This window comes from Hetaerina americana, unplaced genomic scaffold (genome assembly GCF_022747635.1).
Source record: "Hetaerina americana unplaced genomic scaffold, ioHetAmer1.1.p SCAF_8, whole genome shotgun sequence".
Lineage (NCBI taxonomy): Eukaryota > Metazoa > Arthropoda > Insecta > Odonata > Calopterygidae > Hetaerina > Hetaerina americana.
In genome coordinates, this window is record NW_027287427.1 from 59,666,380 (window position 1) to 59,694,094 (window position 27,715).

The 27,715-nt window shown below is 39.8% G+C and overlaps 1 protein-coding gene across 1 annotated transcript; it reads right to left on the minus strand.

Moving 5' to 3' along the window:
* Positions 1-967: 967 nt before the first annotated feature.
* LOC139698038 (proton channel OtopLc-like) lies at positions 968-18,311 on the minus strand. The gene is made up of 10 exons (XM_071596897.1): positions 18,271-18,311; positions 15,671-15,790; positions 14,167-14,284; positions 13,456-13,561; positions 12,657-12,734; positions 7,882-8,042; positions 6,296-6,449; positions 5,548-5,827; positions 4,514-4,784; positions 968-1,363 (listed from the first exon to the last, which is right to left on the minus strand). Exons 1-10 carry the CDS (start codon positions 18,309-18,311, stop codon positions 968-970), a joined length of 1,725 nt encoding a protein of 574 aa, XP_071452998.1.
* Positions 18,312-27,715: the final 9,404 nt, after the last annotated feature.

Sequence of the window (27,715 nt, forward strand, 5' to 3'; positions counted from 1 at the left end):
GAACGTTACGGATTTAATTTCCGGGTGACTAAGTCAGTGGTATTAACGTGGCCCTCATCCGTTAGGGAAAACCGGAAGGAAGTGGTTGCGATCGCACTCCTGAGGATAGGGCATTGCGCCCTCACACTCTCGTACTTCTTCACGGAGGAAAAAACAACCTCGCAGCGAAGGGTCTGATCTGCCCCTAACGTTGAACTATATCCTAACATAGTGTGACGAATACCAGAGGGTAAGAGACACTTTTAAAATAAGGGGTGATCTAAGTAATATTTAAGGGGACGGCCCTAATGCCTCAAATAGTTTTAAAATTTTTAAGGGAAACGGCTTATTAGGAAAACAATAGATGTGTTTCTCGTTTTTAGGCTTTTGGTTGTACACATTTAGCTGTTCACTAGTAGGCTATTGAGGTAATAAACATTTTGACAGTGATGCAAAATGACCAGAGCCGTCGACGCACCCCTCCCCAAAAACTGGAACTACTACAAATATATTTTAATGTAAAAATTTATCTTTATTCAATTCTCAATGTTATGTTAAATGGTTCCACTCTAACATGAACATAGTCAAATTAGGAATTTTCTTCGGTCCAAGAAAAAACTGCCAAAAAAAGGGCAGCAATTTTCTGCGGTTTGAATTTTAATCAGAACTCGGTAGTTCAAATGTCATTGTGGTTCAAACTATTTTTTGGCTCATGCTGTTTCAAAGCACTTGCTCAACTCCGGTCCTCGAATGTTTTTTGCAGCGTTACAGTCTTCTTTACTGATACACTGTTGGCTTATCATCGGCTTTATCATTGACCGAACCACTTGTGTTCGTATACCAAAGGTAGGACTAGGAACCCGTGGCCTTCCGGTTTTCTGTCGGGTCTGTTACGCGTCCGACCAACCTTGTCGTTGTCACACCCTTGTGTCACCTTTAGTACTTCACGAGTTGGTTGCATTTTCCCTCATGCTTGGCACTTTCTCTCTTATTCGGCTGCCGGCCTCACCTTGTACGCATGCTTCCATACCTCATAGAGACACACCGTGGAGTGGAACCGGTAGCAGAGTACTAGGGGCATGCACAGCCTCGTGATGACTGTCCATGCCCACACTCCGTAGAACTCCATGAGGGCTGGCTGCAACTCAGCGCGGTTGTTCTTCAGCCGATTGAGGGCCCACAGGGCCACGTTGGCAACCAGTAGGAACGTGATGACTTGCCTCCCAGGCTTGTTCCTTAGCTGCGACGGCGTGACGCATCTCCGCCTCCAGGCGTCCAGGAGAGCCAGTGTGAGGCACGTGCTCTGTGCAGCCGCAGCAATCGGCGTTAGGGCCAGAAGAAGGGCGGCGGGCGTGTCAGGAACTAAGAGCCATGCTCCCAAGCCCTGTTGAAGAAAAGGAAATTGTTTGGTATCACATGGGCGATAGAGATATTCTCCCCTGTAATAAAGGGCCGACGCCTTGCATTCAGAAGTACGAAAATTAGTTTTACGTTCGCAAAGTCGAAATGAATACCTAGTAGTGGTTCAACCCAAGTAATTTCCGAGAGGACTTTAGGAGGAGGAGGAAACGGAATTAGTTCTAGTTTTGAGCTTTGGTAAACAGATTACACAGATATTCACAGGAACTTGAATTAATCAGATATTATTCAATTATTGTATTTAATCTTCTCCAATTTAAAATCTTCAATCCATAAAAATATCGTGTAAAAATTCCAGACAAAATGAGGCAATTAAAATTGGAAACTAAAAATTTTGTTCGGTGTCTGTTTCATATATATATATATATATATATATATATATATATATATATATATATATATATATATATATATATATATATAAGAGCATAAAACTTGAGACGAATATCTCTTTATTCACTGTTTCGTTCGGTTCATAATTGATTGCACTAGAGCGATTTCGTTCGACGAGAACAAATAAAAATCGATATGCCGATGTAATTCAAGCACGTGTTTCGCCGAATGTATATTTAAAAGTCAATTCCACTGTGGTGACAGCAATACGAGGTCTGTTCAAGAAGTATCGCGAATTTTGAATTTTCGCTGGTTACGTATGTTTGATTTTTTGTGGCGTAATGTTGGTACTTTTGTCTCTCACTAATGCCGAAAAGTTCAGCCATTTTGAATACTCAGTTAATTGTTGACTGCTGTTTTGCTTGGACGTGTTTTGGCTCGTCTTCGATTTTTGCCTGTTCCAAAAACTGGATCAAACAATCTGTATCAAATTTTGTGTGAAAAACGAAATTAAGTACGCGGACGCATTCCGAATGTTGACTGTGGCATATGGAGAAGCTACCTTGAAGCAACGTTTATCGATGGTACAAAATTTTCTCAGAGGGCCGAGAAGATGTGAAGGATGAAGAGCGTGCCGGACTCCCGAGCATGTCAACAACAGACGAAAACATTGATTAAGTGATGAAAATAGTATTGGCCAATCGTCAAATCACCGTTAGAGAAGTTGCTGAGGAACTAAACATATCGATTAGCGCGTGCCATTTGATTTTTACCATTGATTTGGACATGAAACAGGCCGCCACGAAATTCGTACAAAAATTGCTCAATTTAGACCAAAACCAGCAACGAATTAACATTGCTAATGAGGTGTTGGACTCTGTCCGCAAAGACCCAAATTTGCTCCAGAGGGTCATAACTGGTGACGAATCATGGATGTATGGTTATGACGTGGAAACTAAAGCTCAATCATCCCATTGGAAGCTGCAGCACGAGCCAAGACCGAAAAAAGCGCGCAAAGTTTGGTCGAATGTGAGAATTTTGCTTAGAGTTTTCTTCGATTGCAGGGGCGTGGTGCATCATGAGTTCTTGCCACAGGGTAGAACGGTAAATCAGGAATATGACCTGCAAGTTGCGCAATTTGCGCGAAGCAATCTGCTACAAACGCCCATATTTGTGGAAGAACAAAAATTGGCTTTTTCACCACGACAACGCCCCTGCTCACACATCATTGCTCGTGCGCGAGTTTTTGGCCAAAACAACGCACTAATGATGCCGCATCCACCGTATTCCCAAGATCTGGCCCCCTTTTACTTGTTCCCGAAACTGAAGAGGCCCATAAATGGACGACGCTACGCTACGATTGGCTATGATATTGATATTTTTTTGAATTGATATTTTAAGCGTTGTTTTACACAGTTTTGGAAATCAAATGAGGTAGGTGACGGCCCCCATGGTCCATATACTGAATAAGCCGATTTATGGCGTTTGTCATCAACCTTATCAGCATACTAGTAGACATGCTGGCAATTTCTGCCTGGATATTGTCCTTCAGGACTTGTAGGGCCCTTGGACCGTCGAAATAAACCCGGGATTAAAAAAAACCCACAAAAAATCGCAAGGGGCTAAATCGGGGGAGTGATCTGGCCTCTCTTAATCGGCCCTTCTTTAAAGGACGCGCTCCGGTAATCGTTCCCTCAATACAGTCATCGATGACCTTGCAGTGTGAGCTTTGCTCTCCCCTGTTGGAACCAAATGTTCCCTAAGTCCAGTTCATCAAGTCGTGGGAAAAAAATCCTCCAAAATGTTTTCTTACCGGTCTGAATTCAGTCATTTTGACCTAATTTTCTTCAAAAAACCAGGGCCCAACATTACCGACTGAGGAAATTGCACACCACACTGTACTTGTAATAAGTTGGAAAGATGCTTCATGTTTCTGAAGAATTTTAACTCTAACGGAGATTTTAATGCCTGCACCTTCCATTATATAGAAAACATATTGCCAATTAAATACGTTGACAACTAACGACTCTGATTCCAAGCTGTAAATTTGAAAATTTCAGGTTTTCATTGATGTAGCTTTGCACCATTAATTTCAAAATAAATAATGACATAACCGCTCTGTTCTGCGTAAAACGATCACTATATTGGAAAACTCAATATTCAAGTAGCGAATAATTTAAATTAACCTTTTGGAAGGTAGTATGGATTTTAACATTTACGAAAAAATGCCAGATTGGGTGCGATTACAGCATTTATTTAGTCGTATATTTTACTCTCCGCCTTAAATTATCGTGCGTGATGATTTAAACATATCTGATCGTTTTATCTTACCATTACACCATAATTTCAATTCGGAGTCAGAGCGTTAAACATACTCTATTTTCGTAGTAGTAGTAGTTTTGAGGGGAGGCGACCGACAACTGAGGGCATTTGCGCCATAGGGGATGGATAGGAAAGGATGAAGGGTGGAGAGAAACCCGGCGTCGGCATTAGCCTGCTCTTTACGAAAGGCGCCAAGGGGTCCTCAGTTTAACGTCCCATCCGACGGACGGCGCACTCACTCAAAGTGCCCTCCACAAAGCACCTCAAGTAGGGTTAGAGATACCTCTGAAAAATATTCAACACCGTCGGGATTTGAACCCGCGCCCTCTGTTTGGGAAGCCATCTATTTTCGTTTAGCATTATTAGACTTTTATGTGATTCCAAAATCTTTCGGTTGACTGAAAATTGCATGAAAAACTTTGAAATATACTGACTTTCCAATCCACTTGATGCGTCTTACCTGAAAGAGGCAATAGAGATATACTCCGGCCTGCGTGACCATCAAGAGTATATGCTCGAGCTGTAGCCGACGTTCGCTGTGAAAGTGTAGCTCTCTCACCCTTACGATGCAACCAATTGCCCCCAGGGCGGAGGCCGCGTAGAGGGCCAACTCCCAGGACCTCAGAGGCACTGCTGCGGATGGTATGAATGTTGGCTGCCGGGACAGGGTCAGTGCGGTCAGTACGGAGGTCAGCGTGAGAACAAGGATGAGAACTCCGAGGAACAAACCCCTTTAAAGAAGAGCATCACCTTCTATATCGTGACGAATTTCTCTGACCGTTTTTCCTTGTAAATGGAATACAAAATCGGGATCGATCCAAATTACTACCGCGATGTGGTAAATACCGCATCATTTACAGCAAACTTCTACTACGGTTATACATATTTCTAATGTTTCGTAATTTTAGAAATATTCTAGTGATGACTACAAAGTGGACCTTTGGAGATTTGTATTCAATTCATTTCACCACGATACTTATTTACTATTTTTGATATATATTTGGTAATGAACAATATTATGATGTGGTTCATTCTAGCTCTGTATTTGTTTCTTTAGATATTATGGAAATCCCTTTTGAAACATGACTTCAAACTGGAAATTTATCTTTAACCTACATCTCATAACGTTTTACCCCAGCTTTCGACGATATGATTGTATATAAAATTTTCTTTCTACGACGTTAAATGTGGCTGTCGCCCATTTACCGAAAAGATGTAAATTAATTGTAACTGCTTCGCCATAAATGAGAATTTCTATTTTGCCGCATGTTATCTTTGGAGTTAAAGAGAGATGCAGAGATTTACAGCTGAAATTAGTGAATAATGGAATACAGAATTCGAATGTATTTCCCAAGGTAAAGGAATCAGTTCCTTGAAGGTGTGAATGTGCTCTTCGATTGAGCATTACAAATGGCAGTCCGAATTTTCTGTAAACTTTGATAGAATCACGTCAATTCCGGAATTATTTGAGGAATTTGAGCACATGAAATTAACCTGTAGGAAGAGGCGCAGTCAACAGAGAAGCGGCTCCCTGCCCGCCCTGCCCTCCTGATGATAACGCTGACGCCGCTTTCTTCTCTGCGATCCGCTTCCGACGCGTGTGTGTCGCTGGAGGGTGCTTTGGCTCCTTTCCACATGACAGACAGCATAACGGAGCATAGAAGACTGTACTCGACGGTGAATGGGAAGAGAAAGGGCGAAGACTCTTCCAGGAGGGAAGCCATGATGTTTGTGTTGCGACAGCGCAGCTTGGAGAGGTGGGCGTCAGAGGGCACTTCATTATCACCGTCGACGCCATTATCATGTGTTGCCGATTGAAATAAATGTAAATTGCATTCGATATATCATTAAACTGTGAATAATAAGGTGACCTCGTCGTATTTTTTCCTTGGCGAAATAATTAAAATCACCACCCTCGAAAAACTTCTCTCTGAGCTTAATTAATTTAATATGCTAACATAGAAATTACTAGTCAACTGATATAAGTATTTTTTCAACCATCCTGCAGGTAAAATTGGTAAGTTTTCTTATATTCTCACTCCGTAATTTATTAGACGAAGAGAGAACATAGAATATTCTTGACCAAATCAGTTTCTACCATTACTTAAGGCCGAATGGCTGTTTACCTCATTTCCTCTGAAACTATAGCATACAAGTGTCAGACAAGGATGTGTAATCGAATTGATTTCATCGTAATCATTAATATTGATGGTGTTAAGGATTAGGATTGCGCTAAGCTAACCTCCCACGTGTTCCATTTGGCGGTCGTTCAGCAAATGCAGGATGTCGTGCTTGGTCTCCTGCACGAGTGCGTCGAGCCATTCACACATATTGGTGGCCAGCATGTGCATGAGGCCGAAGCGAACTACTATCTGGTACTTACAGAGGGCCATTATCTGTAATACAGAGTGAAAAGACATGGTTAATGTTGTACATAAGTCTCCTTAATTACTACTGATGCGAGAGAAGAGGAACGAGAATTATTTATTAATCAGTCGTCCAACTGGCGTTAGTACCATTCTCCCAACAATATGGTAAAATAATGGGTAGTTATAAATAACATTCTTGGTATTCTGTGTGCATAACTCAAAATATTACGGCCAGTTATTTTCAATATCTATAAAACAGTAATGTAACATGGAAGGGGGGTTTACGAATTGCATCTGGCACCAAACTTAATTTCTGTTAGAATTCAGGGAAAGTCGAAATCGTTCCATTAACTAGTGATCCATATCCCTAGCATGTTGGACGTTCCAGGTGGACGGGAAAAAGGAAATCCCGATACAGCCGTTCAAGATGCTGTTAAGGTACTCCATCGCCGCCTTTGGGAGTTGCCAGATGGCGATATTAGGAATGCCGTCGATCCCGGTCGCTTTCCTCGGGTGAAGGTGGCGCATTTCCGCTATGATGTCCCTTCTCTCGATGACAAGCGTAAGAACGCCATCATCGGTGTCTCCCAATGCGTCGAGTTCTTCTTCTGTTGCCGCTGAGTCACCATTCAGGGGATCGCGACGAAGGCGCTATCGAGAAATCCCGCGAGAATCTGCCTTTTCATCCGGAGACGCCGCCACGCCGTCACCGCAGACAATGAGAGGAGCAGAGTTTTCTGCATACATTCCACACTTAGTTGACCTTCTCCTCTCCAACGTAATGAAGGACTTCCACCTTTAGGTGTGACTCCCAGTTGTCGGATCAGACTTCCCCGAGGGAATATTTCTCCTTCCAGTTCAAGTCCGTAAGCTGCCGATGAAGATCCGGCGTCCGATACCGCGGCAAGCGCCGGCGGATGTTGTTCTGGAGCGTGATGAGTCTGTATAACGAACAGATGCTACGTATTTACGACGTTCCATGTTGTTTTGTGCGTACGACTCTTTGTGAGTATTAATGGTTGACTTTTTAGTACGTGTAATGTACGCATGCTCAGGTACATTTAATGTGCATTAATCTTAGTTAGAACCTGACAAAAAATGCTACAATTACGAGACAGCGGCATTGCCACAGCATTTGTGGTGACATCTCCATTATCTTTGCTGATGAAAAACGACAAATAGATGATGTGTTGATCTGGTAAGAAAAGAACTTTTTTGACAATTATTGACTTGGTATGTTTCGGAAACAGTATCCCATCAAACCGTTGATATTTTAAAGATGTCATTTTTGGATTGGAATATTTCTATCCCCGTGTGTAAATAATAAGCCCAAGTTATTACCGCATGATAATTTTGCTTTGAAGATCTTGAAGGATCTAATATATAGACACACCCAAATTTTACCAGTGAATACAATGTATGCATGGCGTGTTAATTACCGAGAATTTGTGGAGCTTACCTTATTATTGGCGAAGATGAAGACCATCTGGACGGAAGTGAAGACTATACGGGATAGTGGATTGATGGCTAAAAATATATTGCTACAGTCTGGACCTTTGCTCAATTCGAAATACTGACCAAACTCCAGACCCGAGTAGATGACGCTGCCCACTCCGAATGCTGCGGTTGAAATTGGGGAATGGAATTACAATCCATCGTTAAATGAAAAGCCGTTTTAATAGTAAATAGAACTTCATAAATTGTGTGAACATTGTTATGCCCCCAGCATCCGTGCTTCCACATTAAGTGACCCCATTTAAGAATTTAAACGAGAAAATATTAGCTTAATTTTAAATTTATTAATAGTGATGTGAAACGTGAGTACCCGAAAAAAACTATTGAATTATAACATCCTTAACGCTTCTACCAAATACACTCCTCTTCCCAGACCAAACCGCTCAAAATGGCCTAACCTAATTACCGCTTTCTTCCCTGGAACCAACAAAATTAAACAATTCGTGAGCTCTTTCCAATTATTCATGAGTCAGTCCACATCACCTTAATTCTCACATTGTTCTTCAGTTTCGGTCAGACGCCCGTCGGCCTTGCGAGACATCTTCGAGTCAACAAGACCACCCGCGCCCCCCCTGTCTCTTCTCCGCCCTTCTTCGCGCCATGTAACGGCCAACGCTGCAAATACTGTCATCTTCTTCGACCCGCCAACTAGCTGACTATCAAATTCCAAGCTAAGAGCTATTCCTTCGCCACCTGCACTTAAAAATACATTATATACCGCCAATATTGCAACTCATGTACTGCCTTCTACGTGGGTCTCTACACCACTACCGTTTCCCTCCGCATGAATAATCACCGCTACTCCATTAAATCTCCCATCTTCCTTAATTATTCCATCCATACCCACACTGCTTCCCACGACAAATCTTTTGATGCCTGCAAATTTCTATCCGTGACGATCCACTCATTTTTTAACATTATTTTTAAATCATGGTTTCTTGATATATTTAACAGGCGATGAAGGACCACTAGGCCCCTAGCCGTTCGTTTAAATGATTTTATCCATTAATTTAATTTTACCTTTCCCTAAGTATGCCCCATCTTTTAAGCATAACATGCACCTGGGTTAAACCAAAGCCTGATATTGAGATAAGGTCACACGCGCACCCTAAAGCGTTCACGACCGAGTAGGAATATCAGCGACTCTTATGTGCCTTCCTCAAATCGCTCTCCGACTTGGTCCCTGTCTATATCGATGGATCGAAGACGGAATCTGCATATGCCTGCGCGGTGGTCTCCCGCTACCATGGAGTCTTGAGGGAAAAACTGAACAATTGTTGCGGCATAGTCACAGCCGAACTGTCAGCTATCAGGATGGCCCTAAAAGAAATAAAAGAAAATTACGGCTCTTTCCTCATCTGTTTGGACTCGTTGAGCGCCTTAAATTCCATATCGATCTTCTCATCAGTGTACCCGATAGTTAAGGAGATCCATTATACCCTCTCATCCATCCAGAGAAAGGTGAACATGGTATACTGTATATGGACTCCTGGTCACGTTGGGGTACCTGGCAACGAAAAATCTGACAAAGCAGCGAAGGAAGCCCTAGGCAAACGCGAGACCGATTCCACGTTGGTACGTATGAAGGATTTAAAGGCCGCCTTGCGGATTTTGGTTTTCATCCAGTGGAAGGAAGCTTGTCGGTCCTTACTTAGCAATAAACTCAGGGCTATAAAATCAGTCTTTTCGGCATGACCCTCTTCCATCGGGCGCTGGTGGATGTAGGCACCTGGCGGTCTCCTCCGGAAGGCCTGATTTCTTGACCATTGCGATGGTCCTTCTGTTAGTGGCATCGGTGGGGTCACGGAGAAGCTTCCGGTAAGCTTGGTTCTGGAGGATGTCCTTTAATTTCTGATGATGTCTTCCGTGTTCATCAGAACGGTGGCATTCCCCTTGTCCGCAGGCAGCACCTTGTCTCTCCGAAACAACAAGGTGGCCCTTCTGTAGAGGTTTGCGGGAGTGTTAATTCCTCGTCAATGACCAGCTGCAGACGCGCAATCCATCCAACATGGAATCCTTCATCGTATGACATAGCCATAGATTCTCTTAAGAGTAAGTTGATTTCTTTAAATCTCGAGGACAAATTTAATGACGAATATGTCAGATTAACCAACTTAATCATGAACCGAAATTTCTTTATTGCTTAAGGCAAATTTTACAGACAAGTATTTGGCACTGCTTTGAGTAACTCTCTATCACCATTATTGGCCAATATTTTCATTACCCAGTTTGAAAATACCTTCAAGAGTAAATTCTCTTACTTCCCATTTGCTTAAGATACGTGGATGACAAATGGCATTTCCGATACCAAAAAATGGATGCAACACAATGTGTTTGTGATCCAACCAATTTTTCCCTTCCATTGCATTCACACACTAAATGGAAAATAATAACCAACTCCCGTTTCTTAATCTTCTTTTGGATAGGATTTATAACAAACTCTCCTATGACGTTTACCGTAAGCTTACACACACGAATAACTACATTCACCGTGATTCTTTTGTACACAACAGTAACAAACTCGCTTCTTTTCATGCTCTGGTCCACAGAATCGTTAATATCCCACTTGATAGAAGTAATGATATAATAAACTTAAAGAACGTGAAACGCATCGCTAAACAGAGCGGGTTTAAGGAGTTTTAAATGGAAAATATAATAAAAAACAACTTTAAAAGGCTCATAAAGAACTCTACTACCCACTCTCAAGATCAGCCTCCTGCTACATTAAACTTCCTTATCATCCTCATTTAACAAAAGGTGTAGGAAGCATATTCAAAACAGGTTAAGCCAAGATTTCTTTCAGTCATAATAATAAACTTAAACATTTATTGGGGAACACGAAAGACGAGATGGGCATATTTAATAAGTTGAGACTTTACCAAATATATTTCTCCTCATCCAATGTTTCTTGCGTGGGACAAACACGTAGAAACATTAAGACTAGATTCAAGGAAAACATGGCCCATTTTAAATATAACAAACCAGAAAAATTCAGCATCGCTAAACACTTTCTCAACACATGACTTGAAACCGCAGAAAACAACCTTTACCTCATCAAACAAACACTAATTACTTACTTGACACTTACGAAAGGCTCTTTATTAAAAAATTCAGAACGAAGATTATTAATAGCGACATAGAACCTATTCCTTTTCTCTAATTTAGAGAGTAAAGTGCTTCAAACTCCCCAACTGTCATTTTTTGTATGGTCCCGTCTTACCCCCTTACTCTCCCCCCCCCCGCGCTAACTCACTCTTTCCCTTCGCTCCCCCCCCCCCCCTACGATGAACCCTTCCATTTTAAACGTCATTGGTTCTTCCAATTCCCCCCACCCTCTTTTTCATCTTAGTATTTACATTGGACGTTTATTTGTTTCCTGACTCACTTAAAACCTTCTGTTGAAAGTGCTTATTTCCTTCAGTTCGCCGAGTAGGGCCAACTTTTGGCCGAAATACGCGCATTCGACGCACACCGTCTTTCCCTGTTTGTCGCTATCCCTTGAATTTGCTCTCTTTGAGTAATATTCTCCCATTATTTAGGCCTTCTCTGAATGTGTGGGTGTTTGTGAGTGTCTGCTTTGTGTTTGTCCCTGGCACGGAATTAATTTCCGTGAACAATCACGAATAGCGTGTGTGGTATCCAGGGTATGGCACCCAGGAATCCTTACCGGAGTATTTTCAACCCTGTGAATCATCGCATTTTGGGTGGCGTGTGTGTCTGTAGTTGGTCACTGGTGAGGAAATAACATTCCCGCAAACATGTACAGGAGGGTATTCTGGTTGAGAGGTCGTGGTTGGTCATTGTCGCGGAGTTACTTCTACCACAAACCGTCACAGCAATCCATATTTTTTGGATGAGCGGTGCTGCTTTGTTACGGCTATAGGAGATTTTCTTAAAATTTGAGAAATAGTGACTTAAATCCAACCAATACAGTAATTTATATTATAACCCTATGGATATAGTTATAGCTATATATAGAGTTATACATAGGTAAGAGATATATTAGAACTATATAGAGATATGAACAGAGACCTACGAGTATGCTTTAGAATTATAAAAAGTTGTATTATTTACATATAATGGAATTTAATAAGATATTGCACTGTGTAATTAGGAAGTAATATGTGTTATAAGTAGTTTAAAAAAATGTAGACGTGACTATAAAAATTGGTAAACATGTGGAAGTATTGCGCGACAATTTTTCATTGGCCACGTTAACTTGACCTTTTCACTTATTAATTTTTGTAACCTTCATCTCCACTTTAGGGCAATATTTTGTTGTACTGTTGTTAATGATTTGTTTCAAAAAACACGATTAATTATATTTTACAAGAGAAATATTTTTAAATGATTTTTGAGCAAAAAATGAGCTTTTTACCGAAATCGTTAAGCAGTTGACAAGACCCCTAATTGAGTTGTCTACCAGGAATCTCGTGCGACTAGATGGGTAAATCTCGACACCTTACATTTTTTCTTTTTTGAATCCTTAAGGATGAATTTTTTAATGAAACGAGTATTTTTGGTAATTGTAGCAATATAGTAGGCACAAGATACAGCATGAAATTGCTGATTCTTAGATTTTTTGATCAGAAATCACAGTAGTGACGCATTGAGAGACGCCTTTGAAATTTGTTATTTGAAAACTTCATTTTTTGGAAAATTATTATATTACAGTTTGCAGTAGTTGAGAATAAACAAATCACTCTGCAAGAGACTCACCCACAACTCCTACCCGGAGACAGAAACAGCCGTGCCGCACACTTCTGACGTCCTTTCGCTGGAAACGGATGTCGCCCCCTGCGTGAGATGTAACGAAAAATTAAAGTCGTTAGCCCAGAAAACGGAAAGCTCTTTGACTGGTTGCAAATATCACTCATCGCATGATGTGAAGGCAAGCCCACCTGCCCGCGCTGTGCAAAGGACAAACATGAATACGGACAGTACGCTTTCAAACCATCTTACTTTAATTTCTTGAGGGAAAGGGTTAAATACCCTATGTACTCTCGAAATTATCCAAAGATGGAACAATGGACGGTCATGGATATTAAAACGCTCGAAATTATCCTTTCTCTGGAAGCAAGTGAAAATTACAGGAATTAATAATCCTTCATTTTTCCAGGTCTTCTGCTTAAGTCACGTCTGTTCCCATATTAAAGTGAACCATCTCAACGCTGTCGGAATTTTAATGCCTAAATGAATGCCCAGAAACAACCACTGAAACAATGTGAACCGGATGAAAATTTTAGATCTAATGAAGTTTAAAAATGTTCGGCACATGTAAAGAGATGTAATAGTTTTAAGGTCCTAAATTGGGGATTCCCGGCGGAAGTTATAGTCACTCGGGTTAGCATACGCCAAAGCTCAGCGCATTGAGGTATTCTAAACATTACACACTGGAAGAGCCTCCATACTGTCGAGAGTTTCAATTCTATTATGGAGTTGTAATGCCGTAAAATTTCTGAATCTCCCCTGCAACAGGTAATAGTATGAATTGCTTGTCCGAGAGATCTCAACTTACCCGTATTGGGCTGCGAGTCTGAGACTTCCGGGTGTTCCCTCAGCAAGGTGGCGTAAGCGAAGAGCAGGAAGAAGAGGCTACCGTAGTACAAGTAGAGCTTGAAGGCCTATTGGTGATACAGAGTTATCAAGTGATATAATTCCTCCAGAGGTCCTGTAAACTGGAGTAATTCAGCTAAGTTATCACGAGATGGGCCATCATTATTACTATCGGTAATCTAAGAGATAGCATTGGATGGACAGGACAACCAAGCTACCCAACAGTACAACGACTATTTCGTAACCTCTACCAACAAAGCTCAACTCAACATCCAACGATATAACAAGCTCTACTTCAATTCTACTATCTACGGAATTGAAGAAGAGCTTGTTATATCTTGTTTTTAAATATATGTGTTTAATTATTTATGTTTATGTATTTATTAAAATTGGATTGAGGTTTTCAACATTTTTATAGTGGGGCGAAATGATCACAGATTTCGATGCACTTTTAACCACAACCAGTACTACTACTTCGATCGGTTAGTGTCAATAGTATTAACTTTGCCCAATAATATACACCCAATGCCCAAAAAGACGCTTTAACCTCTTCATTAGCCAGCAATTTGTGGTCTAGCAGGGAACAGTTTGCTTTCCCCTCAATTTTTTAAGTCAATGCTCTTGAAAACGATCAAAAAAAGGCTGTTGTACGACTTTATATTACAATACTCACATCGTGGAATCCAGATGGCGGTAACTCTACGGCAACGGCCTCAGTGACTGGCAGTGCAACCCCCAGGACGACTACAAGCTTCCCGTAGAAGGCGGAGAGTGTCGCTACCAAGGCGGCGCTGTAACACGGGAAGACAAGGTGCTAGGTGCTGGTTACATAAAAGATGAAGCCGTAACTATTGGTTTTTTATCAAGTCTCACACGAAATTGACTTAACTTGATACACCAATCCTATCTGCCTATTCAAAATTATTATATATCTAGGTGCAGTGTTATTATTTTTATCTTTAATCATGCATGTCAGATGAGTTGGTGTGTATTCTGTGATTTGGCATAATATGTTGATGAGAATGCAATGCTCGGAACAGGGTCCTGAAAATAGCTATTCAGAGTAAGGAACGGGACCACTAGGAATTGGGTTCATGATAATAATGTAGATATTAATGGTGAAATATCAAGTCATGTTAGTTACACTTCAAAACTCTGATATTTGAGATATGTAAGTACAGATTAAATAACAATAACTACCTACATAACCCCACTCTTTTTATTTACAGTGCTATCAATATATTTAGTTAGCATTTATCTCAACATTTTTGCTGAAAACTGAAAACCTAGCACTTATTGGCCTTTAAATTGGACTGCTAACAATCTGTAGAACGCCTTTGGGCCAAGAAAGAACTTAAATCCTTGCACAGCAGAAGAGTAGCTTGATTTCATTATCCCTTTATTCTACACTCTGAACTCACCTTCCATCTACATCATGTAGAATTCTTGGCACTGAACGACCGGGTGAGAACTCTAGTACAAGACATCGCCAAGAAGAAATTGGAAGTGATCCGTCGGAAATTGGTGACCCTAACCAAGGATCCTAAACCAACAATTAATAATCCCTACACTCTATCGCACACAAAATCGCCAGCTTCCACTCGATGCTACACAGACTCCTTAACATCCAACTTAAAAATTCCTACCACAAAAAAGAACCAGACACTATAAAAACTATAGCCATTAACTACAGATACAGTTTAAACCTAATAGACACCGTATTACACAATAAGAGGAAAACCAAAGCATTACAGAGCATAACTCCTTGAACCCCGGAAACATCATTCTCCACCTGAAACTCAAAACGTTGGTGCAGAATCCCCTGCATCGGCCACCTGTCAAATAAAATAGTAAATACATGTAGGCTCCACAAAGATAAATACAAAATTTCCTTTCACACCCCTTTAAACCTCTCCAAACTATTGAGTAATCCAAAAGACAAAGTGGACAGAAGTCGCAAAAGTGGAGTTTATGAATTACCTGTCGCAGCACCAATGGAAATATCTCCACACATGACGATGACTGTTATATTGAAGCCGAATTGTGATTAAAAGGTTATGGTGGAACGGTTACCAAGTCATTTTTATCCAATATCCATGGCTAGTATTTTGGCGCGTGTACTTACTGTACACGTGGCACGTGTTATTGTTTACCCATGGATCACAGGTGGAACTTACTTTCCTTCTCGCTTCCCCTTGTGGCTTCCCCATCTCACCAAACGGTGACCCTTGGCACTGCGGACAGAATCGCCCCTCGGCCGATCTGAAGACGTCAACTCCGGGAAGTAGAAGACGCTACTGGGAAAAATAGGGAAGAAATTATGGTGACTATGAAATACAGTTGATTTTACCTATGCTACCGGAGATTATTGAAAATTTCATCGATTAAGGAAGATGAGTCAGATAAGCTGCGCTACCTGATACGCCGCGTTAGTTCAGTTTTCCTCTCAATAATTTTTTTCAGCACATATCAAATTTCACAAATTAGGTAAATATCTGAGAAGGTATTTTTTGTGTCCAGAGGAGAATCCGCGGCGGAAGTGCGACCTTGTGGCATGATTACTTGACTGATTTTTTCAGAATATATGGTGGCAAATGAGCTATCATGAAAGTTGACCTTTCTTCACTTTCATATCTCATAATACAGTGATACGTATGTATCTCAGTACTGACGGTCGATTCAGGCGCTTGACTTGAAGGCGCCTCTTTGACTTTAGTTTTCAAAATAACTTACGCGATAGAAACTCCGGGAAGTAAAATGAAGACTTCGCTATTTAGGCGTCGCACAAAACCTTCGTGTTAATTTATATTTTTGGTTTTAATGCCTATGTGAGCCGTTGTTTATTTAAGTATTTCAATATCTATGTAACCAATTGTTTCAATATCAAGTCAATTTTACATTTATAAATGAAAATGTATTTTTGTGATTATGGCGGGAATTAAATGTCTCAGAAAAATGTCAAATGCTCGTACACCGTACTAGTTGGCCTTTTCATACACCTTGGTTGCAAAGCGGAACTTAAAATGTCGGTAATGGGGCACGCTTATTTAAAGTCCTTGATGAACTGACGGAATGGATTCACGAGAAATACAAGCACTTTAATTAGCCAGGGTAATAAAATCATTTTTTATGAGGGCATCTTCTGATTACTTTACAACTTGTTAGTTTTCATTGACTAGGGGCATCTTATTTACTAGAGAACTTTTTTCAAGTGTTTTAATTATTGAACCATTGATACTAAGCATGCCCGCATGTGTATAATTAGCAGCATGAAAGATTACCATATTAAAAAAAATAGATTGGATGCTGTCTTAAATTTCCATCCGTTCTACCAGGGTGACGTTTCGTAACGTAGCCGTTAGTTCATTAGTGGGTAAAATAAGATATTGGGGAAGGTAAATGAAGCACATATTTTATCGCTAAGCTACCCTTTTCATTTCCTCGCATTTGGACGGGAACGCAAATTGAACGAGGAATCAATTTGGGGAAATAACGATGGCAAAAATCTACCCCGACCAAAACCGGTGGCGACAGCGTCTCTCACTTCCGTCAGCATCTACCGTAGAGAGGAAGTCCGTCATTGTGTGCATAATAATGGCGCTCAGTGCTCGAGCGCATTCATTTATCTTTAGCGAAGATAGGAAGCCATCTCGTTGCCATGAATGTGGCTGTACGATTAGCATGAGACAAACGCTGACAAATACGGTGGCAAATACACTACCTCTGTAGGGTTCTTAGGAGTCCTAGGATACTTTCCCAGGATACGACCCGACCGATTTTCTAATGTAAAACACTTCCAGTAGGAGACGGGAATTTTTAATGAAATAAGATTAATTATATATTGTATCATCTAACTACCTCTTTATAAAATTATTTTGTTTAATTCTATAATTTTTGTTATTATTTAATAAACTCCTTTTAAAAAAAGTGCTGTGGTGTGAATGACCAATAGTAATCGATGTACTCAATTAAGTTTAAATCTGCCATGTGGATGATTAAACTTGTAACCATTTACTGATCATGTTTGTGGTCAGTAAAAAGTGAAACCCAGGTCATTGAAATATGTAAGTATTGGCAGAATGCATGGAGAAAAAGATGTAGACAACATGTAAAATCAAACGATAAAAGAATGGAATATGTATCCATTTTTACTCACCCCCGGATGGTAACCATTTATTCATTCTAAGTGGGTGTAGGTTATCGTTCAATACAACTTTTTACGGAATACACATTAACATAGTTGCTGCACTATACCTTACGCATTACGCATTACGATTTTCTCCATTGTAAAGCCTTTAATCTTAATGATATATGCACTTTTTTATTCGATAATTATATATGCGCTTGCAAGAATGGTAGCATCTTCTATTAGATACAATCATTCCCTTATCCCACATTGAACATCCACGATTCTCAATTTTTTACCTACCAATAGGAAAACGTAGTATTTAAAAAAAAATATACATTATGATCAGTGCTAAATCTTAGACTCAATAGTGATGTATTATTCCATTAAATCTAATAGCGATAAAAATATTTATTTTTTGCTACAACGTTTCACTAAGTGCGTTCCATATATCACGACGCCCTTAAATGTCGGGCGACTCTAAATCACGCTCGCCTTACACATTCATTCCTTTAATGATCAATGTGTTGAATTCGGGTAGAAATTATTAGACATTGAGTTTTTGGGAAGTCTTTTGATTAAAATTTATCCTTATTTATGAAGTTTCTAACAATGAAAGAGAACGAATTTCGATGCCCACGCATGGCTTACCTTTCGGCGGTGGAAGAATCCACGGCTTGAACCACCGACATATTTGCCTCTCCGTCCGTATCACTCGGTGATCGCCGATGAGCCTTCGGCGTATGTTCCCATTGTGAAGGCAATGCGACGGTTAAGTGACGAGACGCGCTCTGGGTTTAGCGGATTCCTGGTAGGTAAGACGCGGTGATAACTTCGAGGAGGTCACGAGGGAAAGAGCGGTCGCACGCTCAATTAGAGTTCAGTCTCACTCGCCACATTATTGGGATCAGCGTGTCCGACGTCTTATTGCAATTATCGCTACTTGCCATCGCACTGCAGCGAGGTGAAGGAAGATGCCTTCCCTATTATGAAACGGTGACAACAGATTAGTGTGGTGTTCAGAGCTCCGTCTACAAAACCGAGGACTTACCTTTGACTTAGACACATCATGGATTTCCCTCAGCTTTAGATTTTTTTGTCTCTATATTATCTTCTTCGATTATTCATTCTTGTCATGAGCTTCCATTACGTGAAATAAAGCTTATTCTCATTCTTACCCTCCTTTACGATTTCAGTATCCCCTTTCCAATATAACTTTGGTTGTCAAAGCAAAAAAATATTTTTATTCCGAATATTTAATACGATCCTCATCGTCTATAAAATTTGCAAAAGTAGAAGGGAATGAAATGCATATCCATTCTTAATTGAAAATTGAATATAACATGATATGCAGTTAAATAAGATAATCTGTGACAGAACTTATGGTGTTGGATCATCGTCTTATCATGGGTTGAATGAATGAAATATGTCTCTGTGCAGTAACCATGCATATTACGAGGGTGGTCCCAGAAGTACCCGACCCAACAAAGAAAAAACAAACACTGTGGAAACAAATGTATGTTTTTCAACGTAATCTCCTTTCAGCTCCATACAATTTTCCCAGCGATGTTCATTAAGTTCATTTAGTATCACTTTGTGGATTTTCTTCACCATCTGGAGGCGTCACCTCATTTGGTCGACCAATGCGATGCTCGTCTTGGCAGCTCGTGCGACTTCCTTTGAACTCTGCTAGCCAATATTTTACTGTTGTAAACGAAGGAGCAGACTCATCCAGAGTAGAATCCAGTTTAGCTTTTTGTATTGGTTGGGCTGAACCTTTCAAATAAAAGTATTGCATCACATAACGATGTCCGATTTTCTCCATTTTCACAAATTCACTGAAAACGTTCAGTATTGATGGCTGCCAAACAAATACTAAACAGCGTGGTTCTTCGAACTTGAAACATATGCTTTATAGATTGCATACTTTCTAATTAAGTGATAATTTCAAACATCGCCATCTCTAAGTCAGGCTGGGTACTTATGGGACCACCCTCGTAGTTAATGGCCAAACTGGCCCCTTCAATTGTTGGAGAATACGTGAACATATTTTAAATACCATAAAACACAACTTAAGCTATAGTATGGGGTTTTATATTCACGATATTCCTTAAATTTTAGAAGAAAACACATAATTTATAGATTACAAACTTTCTAGGACAGTGATTTTTTCAAACAACTACCGCCATCTCTGGGCCATGCCGGGTACTTATGGGACCATGCTCGTATTAGTTGAAAACACAGTAAAAATAATATTGCCAGCTGATTGATCGAAATCAAATATTTTTTATAAAAATTGATGCTACCATCAATAAGGGGTCAGGGTCCATTAGGTTTTTGAAGGACAAAATTAAAATTTCAAAAGTGAATTTAGAACTGGATACATTCCTCCAGTCACTGATTACGACCTCCAATGTCACATTCAATGGAATCTTCCAGTGGTGCAAAATGAACTTAGCTTTCGGCGCACCCTAATTTTACCCCTCGAATCTTTTACTTAGAGGTCAGTAAGCTTGTTATGTCAAAATGTTTATCCGGCTCCGAACACATTATCACATTGTCCGACAGACGTTTTTTTCATTCTCTTTATTTTCTAAAAGCATGAAGCTATCATGGACTGTACACCATTAATTCAAACTAATGCTAACTATAGTGTTAGTGGTCGAGGTAGGTGTTTGATAGGTGAAAGGACCTGAGTATTGAGGCTTTTAAATTCCACCTAAATTTAGCCAAAATTTGCATATTCCTTTAAAAGAAACCATGCATCGCAACCAAATATCTTCCATCTGCCTTCACTTTACCCACCTTAAATAATATTTTCGTCCCTCTACTTCACCCACCTAAAATCACCCTTCTGTCAAAAGTGAGGGAGGGGAAGAAAAAGTGGAGCATCTGGAATGGAATTATGGGAAGCATGCTTAAGGGAAAGTATATAGAGCTTAAGGTTGATTAATTGTAAACGGGGTCTAACAATGAGGATATTTTGTGTCATGTCACGTAGGATTTACAAATGCAGTAGTTTTCAATGCCGAAGTCCATCAGAAATCTAATATAAGGCTATAGACTAGTTACACTTCAGTTTGTAGTTCCTCCTTCTATTGATATTGACGGTGATATGCCTGCGAATACACATTGTCTGCCTCTCGAATGATTGATCAATTCCGAGATGGTAAAATAATTACCTAGGTAGGCAAAACAGTTCTCTGGAATAGAAATTTTTCGACGAAGAAACTTTTTTTCCATTCAGTCCAAAAGTGTGCTCATGTTCAGATAAATAAATGTTATTCAACGTACAGGGATACACCCTTGTACCCGCAAGATGCACCTAATTACATTATGTGAACATATACAAAACCAGATATATCTGATCTCGAAAACAACTTGGATTCCCACATCTTGGACTTTTTCCGCAAAACTTTCCGAAAGAGTTCCTGCTTTATTTCCCCTAAATGGAACCGCCTGGAGAATATTTGTGTTCCTTCACCTGTATCAAACATATTTTTAATTGGCTCCGTAGCTGATCTGATGTTATGGAGACGATCAATAGGGGTAATGAAATTATTCTGTGATTGAAGTATTTGACAAAACGTTTTTGAAACTTTGGATTAATACAATTTGGTTGAATAAAAAATTGCTGACATACGACCATACATTGGCTGTCCTTGCCTAGCGTCCTATCTATGATCATTAATTTTTACCATAAACTAATTTGTCTGAAAATGAAAATAAACGCTAACGCTAAAGTTCCATTTCAAAAAAAGTCCAAAAACTGGACACGCTTGATCTTTAATGTAAACTGCGTCATAAATACAATTATAACCCCTGTGAACGTCCTGATTATGATAATAAAGGTGAAATTGTCGTATTTCTTGCATTACGACTACGTGTCCCAGATCCACGCATATTCTTCTCTTTTGCCTCTCCCGGACGTCTTCCTTGATTTTTTGGAGCATGGTGTATATATTCAAGGCCTTATGGAGACCTGATTAGTTATTTAAATTGAAAAACTATATTTGATAACCATTTAGTGTCATATGCAACCAATTAATATCCATTTGAAAGTTGATTTTTTATTGGACTAGAAATTTTGCAGACTTGATAGCATATATAGAAAATATTACATATTATAAAATATTTTTATCGAAATAAATTGATTTATAGGGTAACTAGAGAAAAGAAGTGAATATTTACTTGCATGGAATATGGGATATTTTTTCAGAAAATTTTATGAATACAGTATATGATTCGTGGCAACAACCTTAATAAACTAATTTTGCTTGAGATTTGTTATAATGAATTATTTGTGGCTCGAACTTATTTCTTGCACTTTCACATAATTGAATAGAAAATATAAATAGCAATGAAACACTTTTGAAAATAAAAAATTACATAAGGTGCTTTAAAATTTTCAGTTATCAATATAATTTTTGTATGCACTGTGGAAATTTTATGGTCTCTATGTTACTCTACACTCATCAAAGAAAGAAGGAAAGATTTGCAAATATTAATTTGGAGCAATAGTTTAGTTCTGCAGTTATTGGTAGTGTAGATATTACGATTGTCCTGCGTTTATTTCAATGGCTTTTTTTATCAGATGTAGAATTAAATGAGGAGTCATACATATGGAGCGTAGTGCTTTATAAATTGTGATACCTGACATTTGCAGGAAGAGAATTGAGCGTGAAACTAGAGATTTTTAGATGTGGATGTGGCGGCGAGTGAAGAAAAGAAGTTGGATAGCAAGAAAGACAAACCCTGAGATTTTTAATTGGGTGGGTGAAGAGAGGATATTTCGCGCTGAATCCGGAAATCAAAAAAAGGTGGAGAAAGTGGGCGGAGGAAATACGTACGTATTGAAAGGTAGTGGAATGCTGATAAGGGCGCGATGTGGAAGGGAGAACGTTTAGAAAGTGGGCATAGAGGAGGAGATAGTGGACCGTTAAGGAAACCCGACGGCAGGCAGAAGTTACGATTAAATGGAGAAAAAGTTGGAAGTACCCGCGAAAACTACCTTTGAAATAGGTAGATACGTACCCTTGATAGATGAAATATTAATCTATGTGACAACACTATTGATATCTTTCGTAGCAGTACTGTAAGAGCAGATTACTTATGGAAAAAATGATTAAAGTGGTCGAAATGGTACGGTAGCTATTGTACTAGCTTCCCACTCATAGTGACCGGGTTTGACTCCTGGAGACGGCAGATCTTTTTCATTGGTATCCATATTTGAGGTGCTTCTTGGAGAACACTTCAGGTGCTCCCCAGGGAAGTGTTTTCGGGCCTCTTTTATCCCTACTTTCCGTTTATGACATTGACCCTTTAGTCACTAGGAAGATACGTCTATTTGACGATGATGGAATGGTTTACCGAGATATCCATGATATTGAGGACACAGCAGCTTAATCGGATGATCTAAATGCTATACAAAGCTGGTGCGACGCTTGGAAATTAGAATTAAACTTAAGAAGTGTGTCAGGATATCTTTTTGGAAAAAGAGAAATTCCCTCCCGAACGCCTACTGCATTGGAAACACCGAAATGGAATGTGGAGGCTCAATTAAATACCTAGGCGTTATCATCACTCACGCCCACTTATGGGTGAAACACATACGGGGATTATGTGGACAAGCTAACCAAAAATGGGGATTTAGTAGAAGAGCACTAGGTAAAATTGATGGAAAAGTCAAAGAGAAGTGTTATCTGCCGCTGGTTAGCCCTCATGTAGAATATGCTGCAAGTACATAGGATCCTAACGAAGATAATTTTATTTGCCGAATTGGATTGCGTGCAGCATAGAAGAGCTAGATTTGTAAAACGTTGTTATGATAAAATTAAAAATATTAGAGCAGCTAGACTGGGAATTACTTAATAGACGGAAGGACGTCTCTTTAGCTGTGATGTTGAAAATGTATTAATACACCTGGCATACTACGGTAGGAGAGATCATGTTAATAAGATTTGAGAGATTAAGTGTAGAACAGATGGAGTTAAGGTGTTATTTTTTCCATGAACGATTGGGGATAAAAATAACATGGTTGGACCGCGGTAGGGTCATGTTCGGGTAAACATTAGTCTGAGGCGTATTCACCCCTTGCAACACACCCTAGCGGTGGTTTGCAGGGTACATAACTAAATATATTGAATATGCCGTCCGTCGGATTGGACGTTAAACTGAGGACCCCTTGGCACTTTTCGACCAGAGTAGGATAATACCGAAGCCGGGTTTCCCTCTACCCTTCATCTTTTCCCATCGATCCCTAATTGCAAAAATGACCCCAGCTGTCGGTCGCCTTCTCTAAAACTACTATTTCTCCTAACAAGGATTAAGTACTTACATTTTTTAGAACCAATGAATTCAAGAAATGTATTAAGTACGTCCATCACGATATAAAATACGATAGTTTGACCTTTGAGTGGCCATTTAGGTGGTTTCATTACCATGAAAACCATTTTTAATTGTACATTATTCCCAATGGTCTTTAATGTACAGTCATTGTGGCGTTAGAAATCATGAGGCGCGAATTCTATAATGGACTATGTAGACAAAGTCATAATAGGACAAATTTTTATCCAGTATAGTCAGTGTAGTAAATTTACATCCACACAAAACTCCGCAAGCCGCCACAAGATGGTGTGGCGGGGTGTTAGGGCTTAAACTATATTAAATGAATTCCCCGTAGTATCCCACCAGCCAAATATTAATTTTTAGATTTCCTCAGTAATGCATTTCGGTAGGTACAGCTCTAAGATGAAATGAAATAATTTTAACAGAAAACTTAAGCATACTTGAAAATGTAATTTATTAAGTCAGGTTAACCGGAGCTTATAATATTTTATTTTTGAGCAACAGAACCTTGATATTGTTGACAAATTACACCAAAGGGCGTAAAAATGTTATTTGAAATAGTTGGATTCACTTAAATTGATAACATTATTTGGGAAAAGGGCAAGACTTTGTTGACCCACTGCTGTGAAATCAATGGTGCACCTTCCCTGTTTCCCGGTTGCACTGCTTACGACTGAGGGTTCAAGAGCAGTAAGTAGTATTTATCTTTTGAAATCAAACTCACTGAGTTCATTTGCACACACCATATAATAAACCGCCTCTGGTTTCCTCGCTCTGTGTCATTTTCAAGGTGATGTTTGGAGTTTGAAGTGTACATTTTCATGTCGGGTGAGGAGGGTATAAGCGTGCATAGGGAAGTGAAAATTGAGAAGACGACAAGTCGTGATAGTGCATGACACAGTACACCTTGAGAATATACTTGTAGAGAGGACAGTGGAGGAAAACCAGAACCTTTTCTATCTCGAAATCAAGCATATTCGGACCTAAGCTATTTTTATCGATTGCGTCACGTATTCATGTTTTGAGGCTAAACGTGTTAGGACTAATACAATCGATGTGTTCAGGTTTCACTTGTGTTTCACTTATATATATATATATATATATATATATATATATATATATATATATATATATATATATGTGTGTGTGTGTGTGTGTGTGTGTGTATATATTAGGTAGGACAGTTTACTTATCTCGGAAGTGTTTTGGACCAACACAGTCAAAGAAGTAGGGCGTAAGGAGAAAAATTGCGCTTGGCAAAGAGGCTTTCACAAGGAGGAGGGAGTTGATGAGAGGGACATTGAGGCTTTTGAAATGTTTAGACTGGAGGCTTTTGAAATGTGGGTGTGGAGAAGAATGGAGAAGGTGAAATGGACAGAGAAGAAAACAAACGAGGAAGTACTTGGTATGGTGGGCGAAGAGAGGGATTTGTTGGGAGCAATCCTATGGAGGCAGGAAAAGTGGCTGAAGGGGGTATTGGCCGGCAGCGGGATGTTGAAGACTGTGATTGAGGGGAGAATGTTAGGCAAACGAGGAAAGGGAAGGAACAGGATTGGGATGTTGGACGGGATGAAGGGAGGAAGGAGGAACTCATAGATGAAGAGGAATCTAATGTAGACTAGGTTACTGGATTGTTTTTTGTTGGGAGTCACAAAATACTTATTTGGTAGTTGTGTCCATCCAATATTTTACTGCTGTAAAGGAAGGAGCAGACTCACCCAGAGTAGAATCCAGTTCAGCTTTTATATTGGTTGGGCTGAGGCCTTTCAAATAAAAGTATTGCATCACATAACGATGTCCGATTTTCTCCATTTTCACAAATTCACTGAAAACGTTCAGTATTGATAGCTGCCAAACATTTACTAAACAACGTGGCTTCTTCGAACTTGAAACATATGCTTCATAGATTGCATACTTTCTAATTAAGTGATAATTTTCAAACATCGCCATCTCTAAGTCAGACCGGGTTGGACCACCCTCGTAGTTAGGGGCCGAACTGACCCCTTCAACTGTCGAAGAATACGTGAATATATTTTAAACAACATACAACACAACTTAAGCTATAGTATGGGGTTTTATATCCACGATATTATTTAAATTTTAGAAGATATCTCTGCAAAAATATCGTGAAATGCAAAATTTGAGATTGCATCCCCTGAACTGAATAATGTGTTTAAATTCACGGGAAGATTATAACGACGGGTCGAAACATGGGTAATCACGGTCCGAAAGTGGACATGTTTTGTTCGTTTTAGGCTAGTCGTAGAATCTCAGCTTTATGTCAGCTTCTTGCCCCTATAAACATTAATTCGCATTTGAAGGCGTTTGGAAAGATGGCGCCTGCTCTTTAGTTTGCAATTCAAAATCAATCTACTAAAATGCAATAATTCTATGGGCACACGAAAAATTTGCTGCAAGCCATATTTGTTATTTTTGCTATCAATATTTTGTATCATTAATATTACATTTAATAATGCCAAAGGCAGCGCCAGTTATAGCACATTAGTTATTTCGGAATCTTGGGATGCTTGGACAACGTCAATCAACTGACTTTCAAGCACCAATTTTCGAAAACAGATTTTAAGGTATACTTATCGAATAAGTCCAGCATACAGTATTAGTACGATAATTCAAATTGAAACATAGGTTTTAAACATAGATACAGGATAGATCTTCTTTTTCATGACCCTCTTAGACTCCCCTTGGTCATTACGCTTGGTTCATACGTGCATGTACTTACCATGTTTAATACAACGCTGTTTTTTTAGGTTTGAGCCTCTTCCTTGGGAGATCAATTAATACGATCCAATTACTAACACTTTAGCAGAAGAGATTCGCAGAGTATTTTAATTTTCAGAGACTTTTTATTGCTATCATGACGGTGATTAATTTTTGTTCGATCAGAGCAGATGTGCGAAGGATCATTTAATTGCTGATGAATAGTTAAAGTTTGTTTTTTTAAATATGGACTTGATAATTGGCATATTAAATAGCGACTCCAAAACCTTCTGGATAACGCTATGTATTAATTAGATATTTACGTATTTGTCCAACACTATGGATGAATGTACAATGACTGAATGTGTTCTTTGGCGTTTTTACTTTAATCTTCATGTGAGAATTTCAGGAAACCCATACTTACCAATTTGAACGTGTTTGAAGACTGTTTGAAGTTGCAACTGCCATACCTTTGGAAATTTGCCTCCCCCTCCTCTATATGCAACGGGAAGCGAATCTGGACCCTCGGCGTGACATGCCAGCAAACTTGCCTCCGATGCACTGATCCGTTTCCTTAACTCGCTCCTTGATCGAACCCTTTCGTGTGGGCAGAGCATTTGGACAGTCCTCTCACCCGCTCTCTTTCTCTCTCGGCCGTCCCCTCCCAACGCCCCCGGACCCCACCTCCGCCTCAATTCGACCCCTTTTGTCACCCGTGAAGCCGCCGCTTGAAGGGACAAGGATTCGCCCGAGCGGCGGCGAATCCTTTTGATGATGAAGGCTCGCGTTGGCCTCTCATCCTTCTCCCTCTTCCCGCTTCCAGCCCCCCCCCCATCTCACTCACCACCACTCCTATTCCCTTAGCCACGCAACAGCTGACGGATCAGCATCAGCACAGTTTTGTGAACCTAAAATTTTTCGACCCACCCGCCTGTGTCTGTGAACAGATTTGGGCGAAAAATGTTCACGAATTCCGTCTTTTTAGTAAACCGAAATCGCCCTTTCCTCACTTCCAATGGTTGAGGGAGAA

Coding starts and splice junctions, on each gene's coding strand:
- LOC139698038 (XM_071596897.1), bottom strand. CDS start 18,311: ATGTCGGTGGTTCAAGCCGTGGATTCTTCCACCGCCGAAAG. Junction 6,450..7,881: donor TCATCTTCGCCAATAATAAG/GTAAGCTCCACA, acceptor TCTGTATTACAG/ATAATGGCCCTCTGTAAGTA. Junction 5,828..6,295: donor CCAAATGGAACACGTGGGAG/GTTAGCTTAGCG, acceptor GTGATAATGAAG/TGCCCTCTGACGCCCACCTC.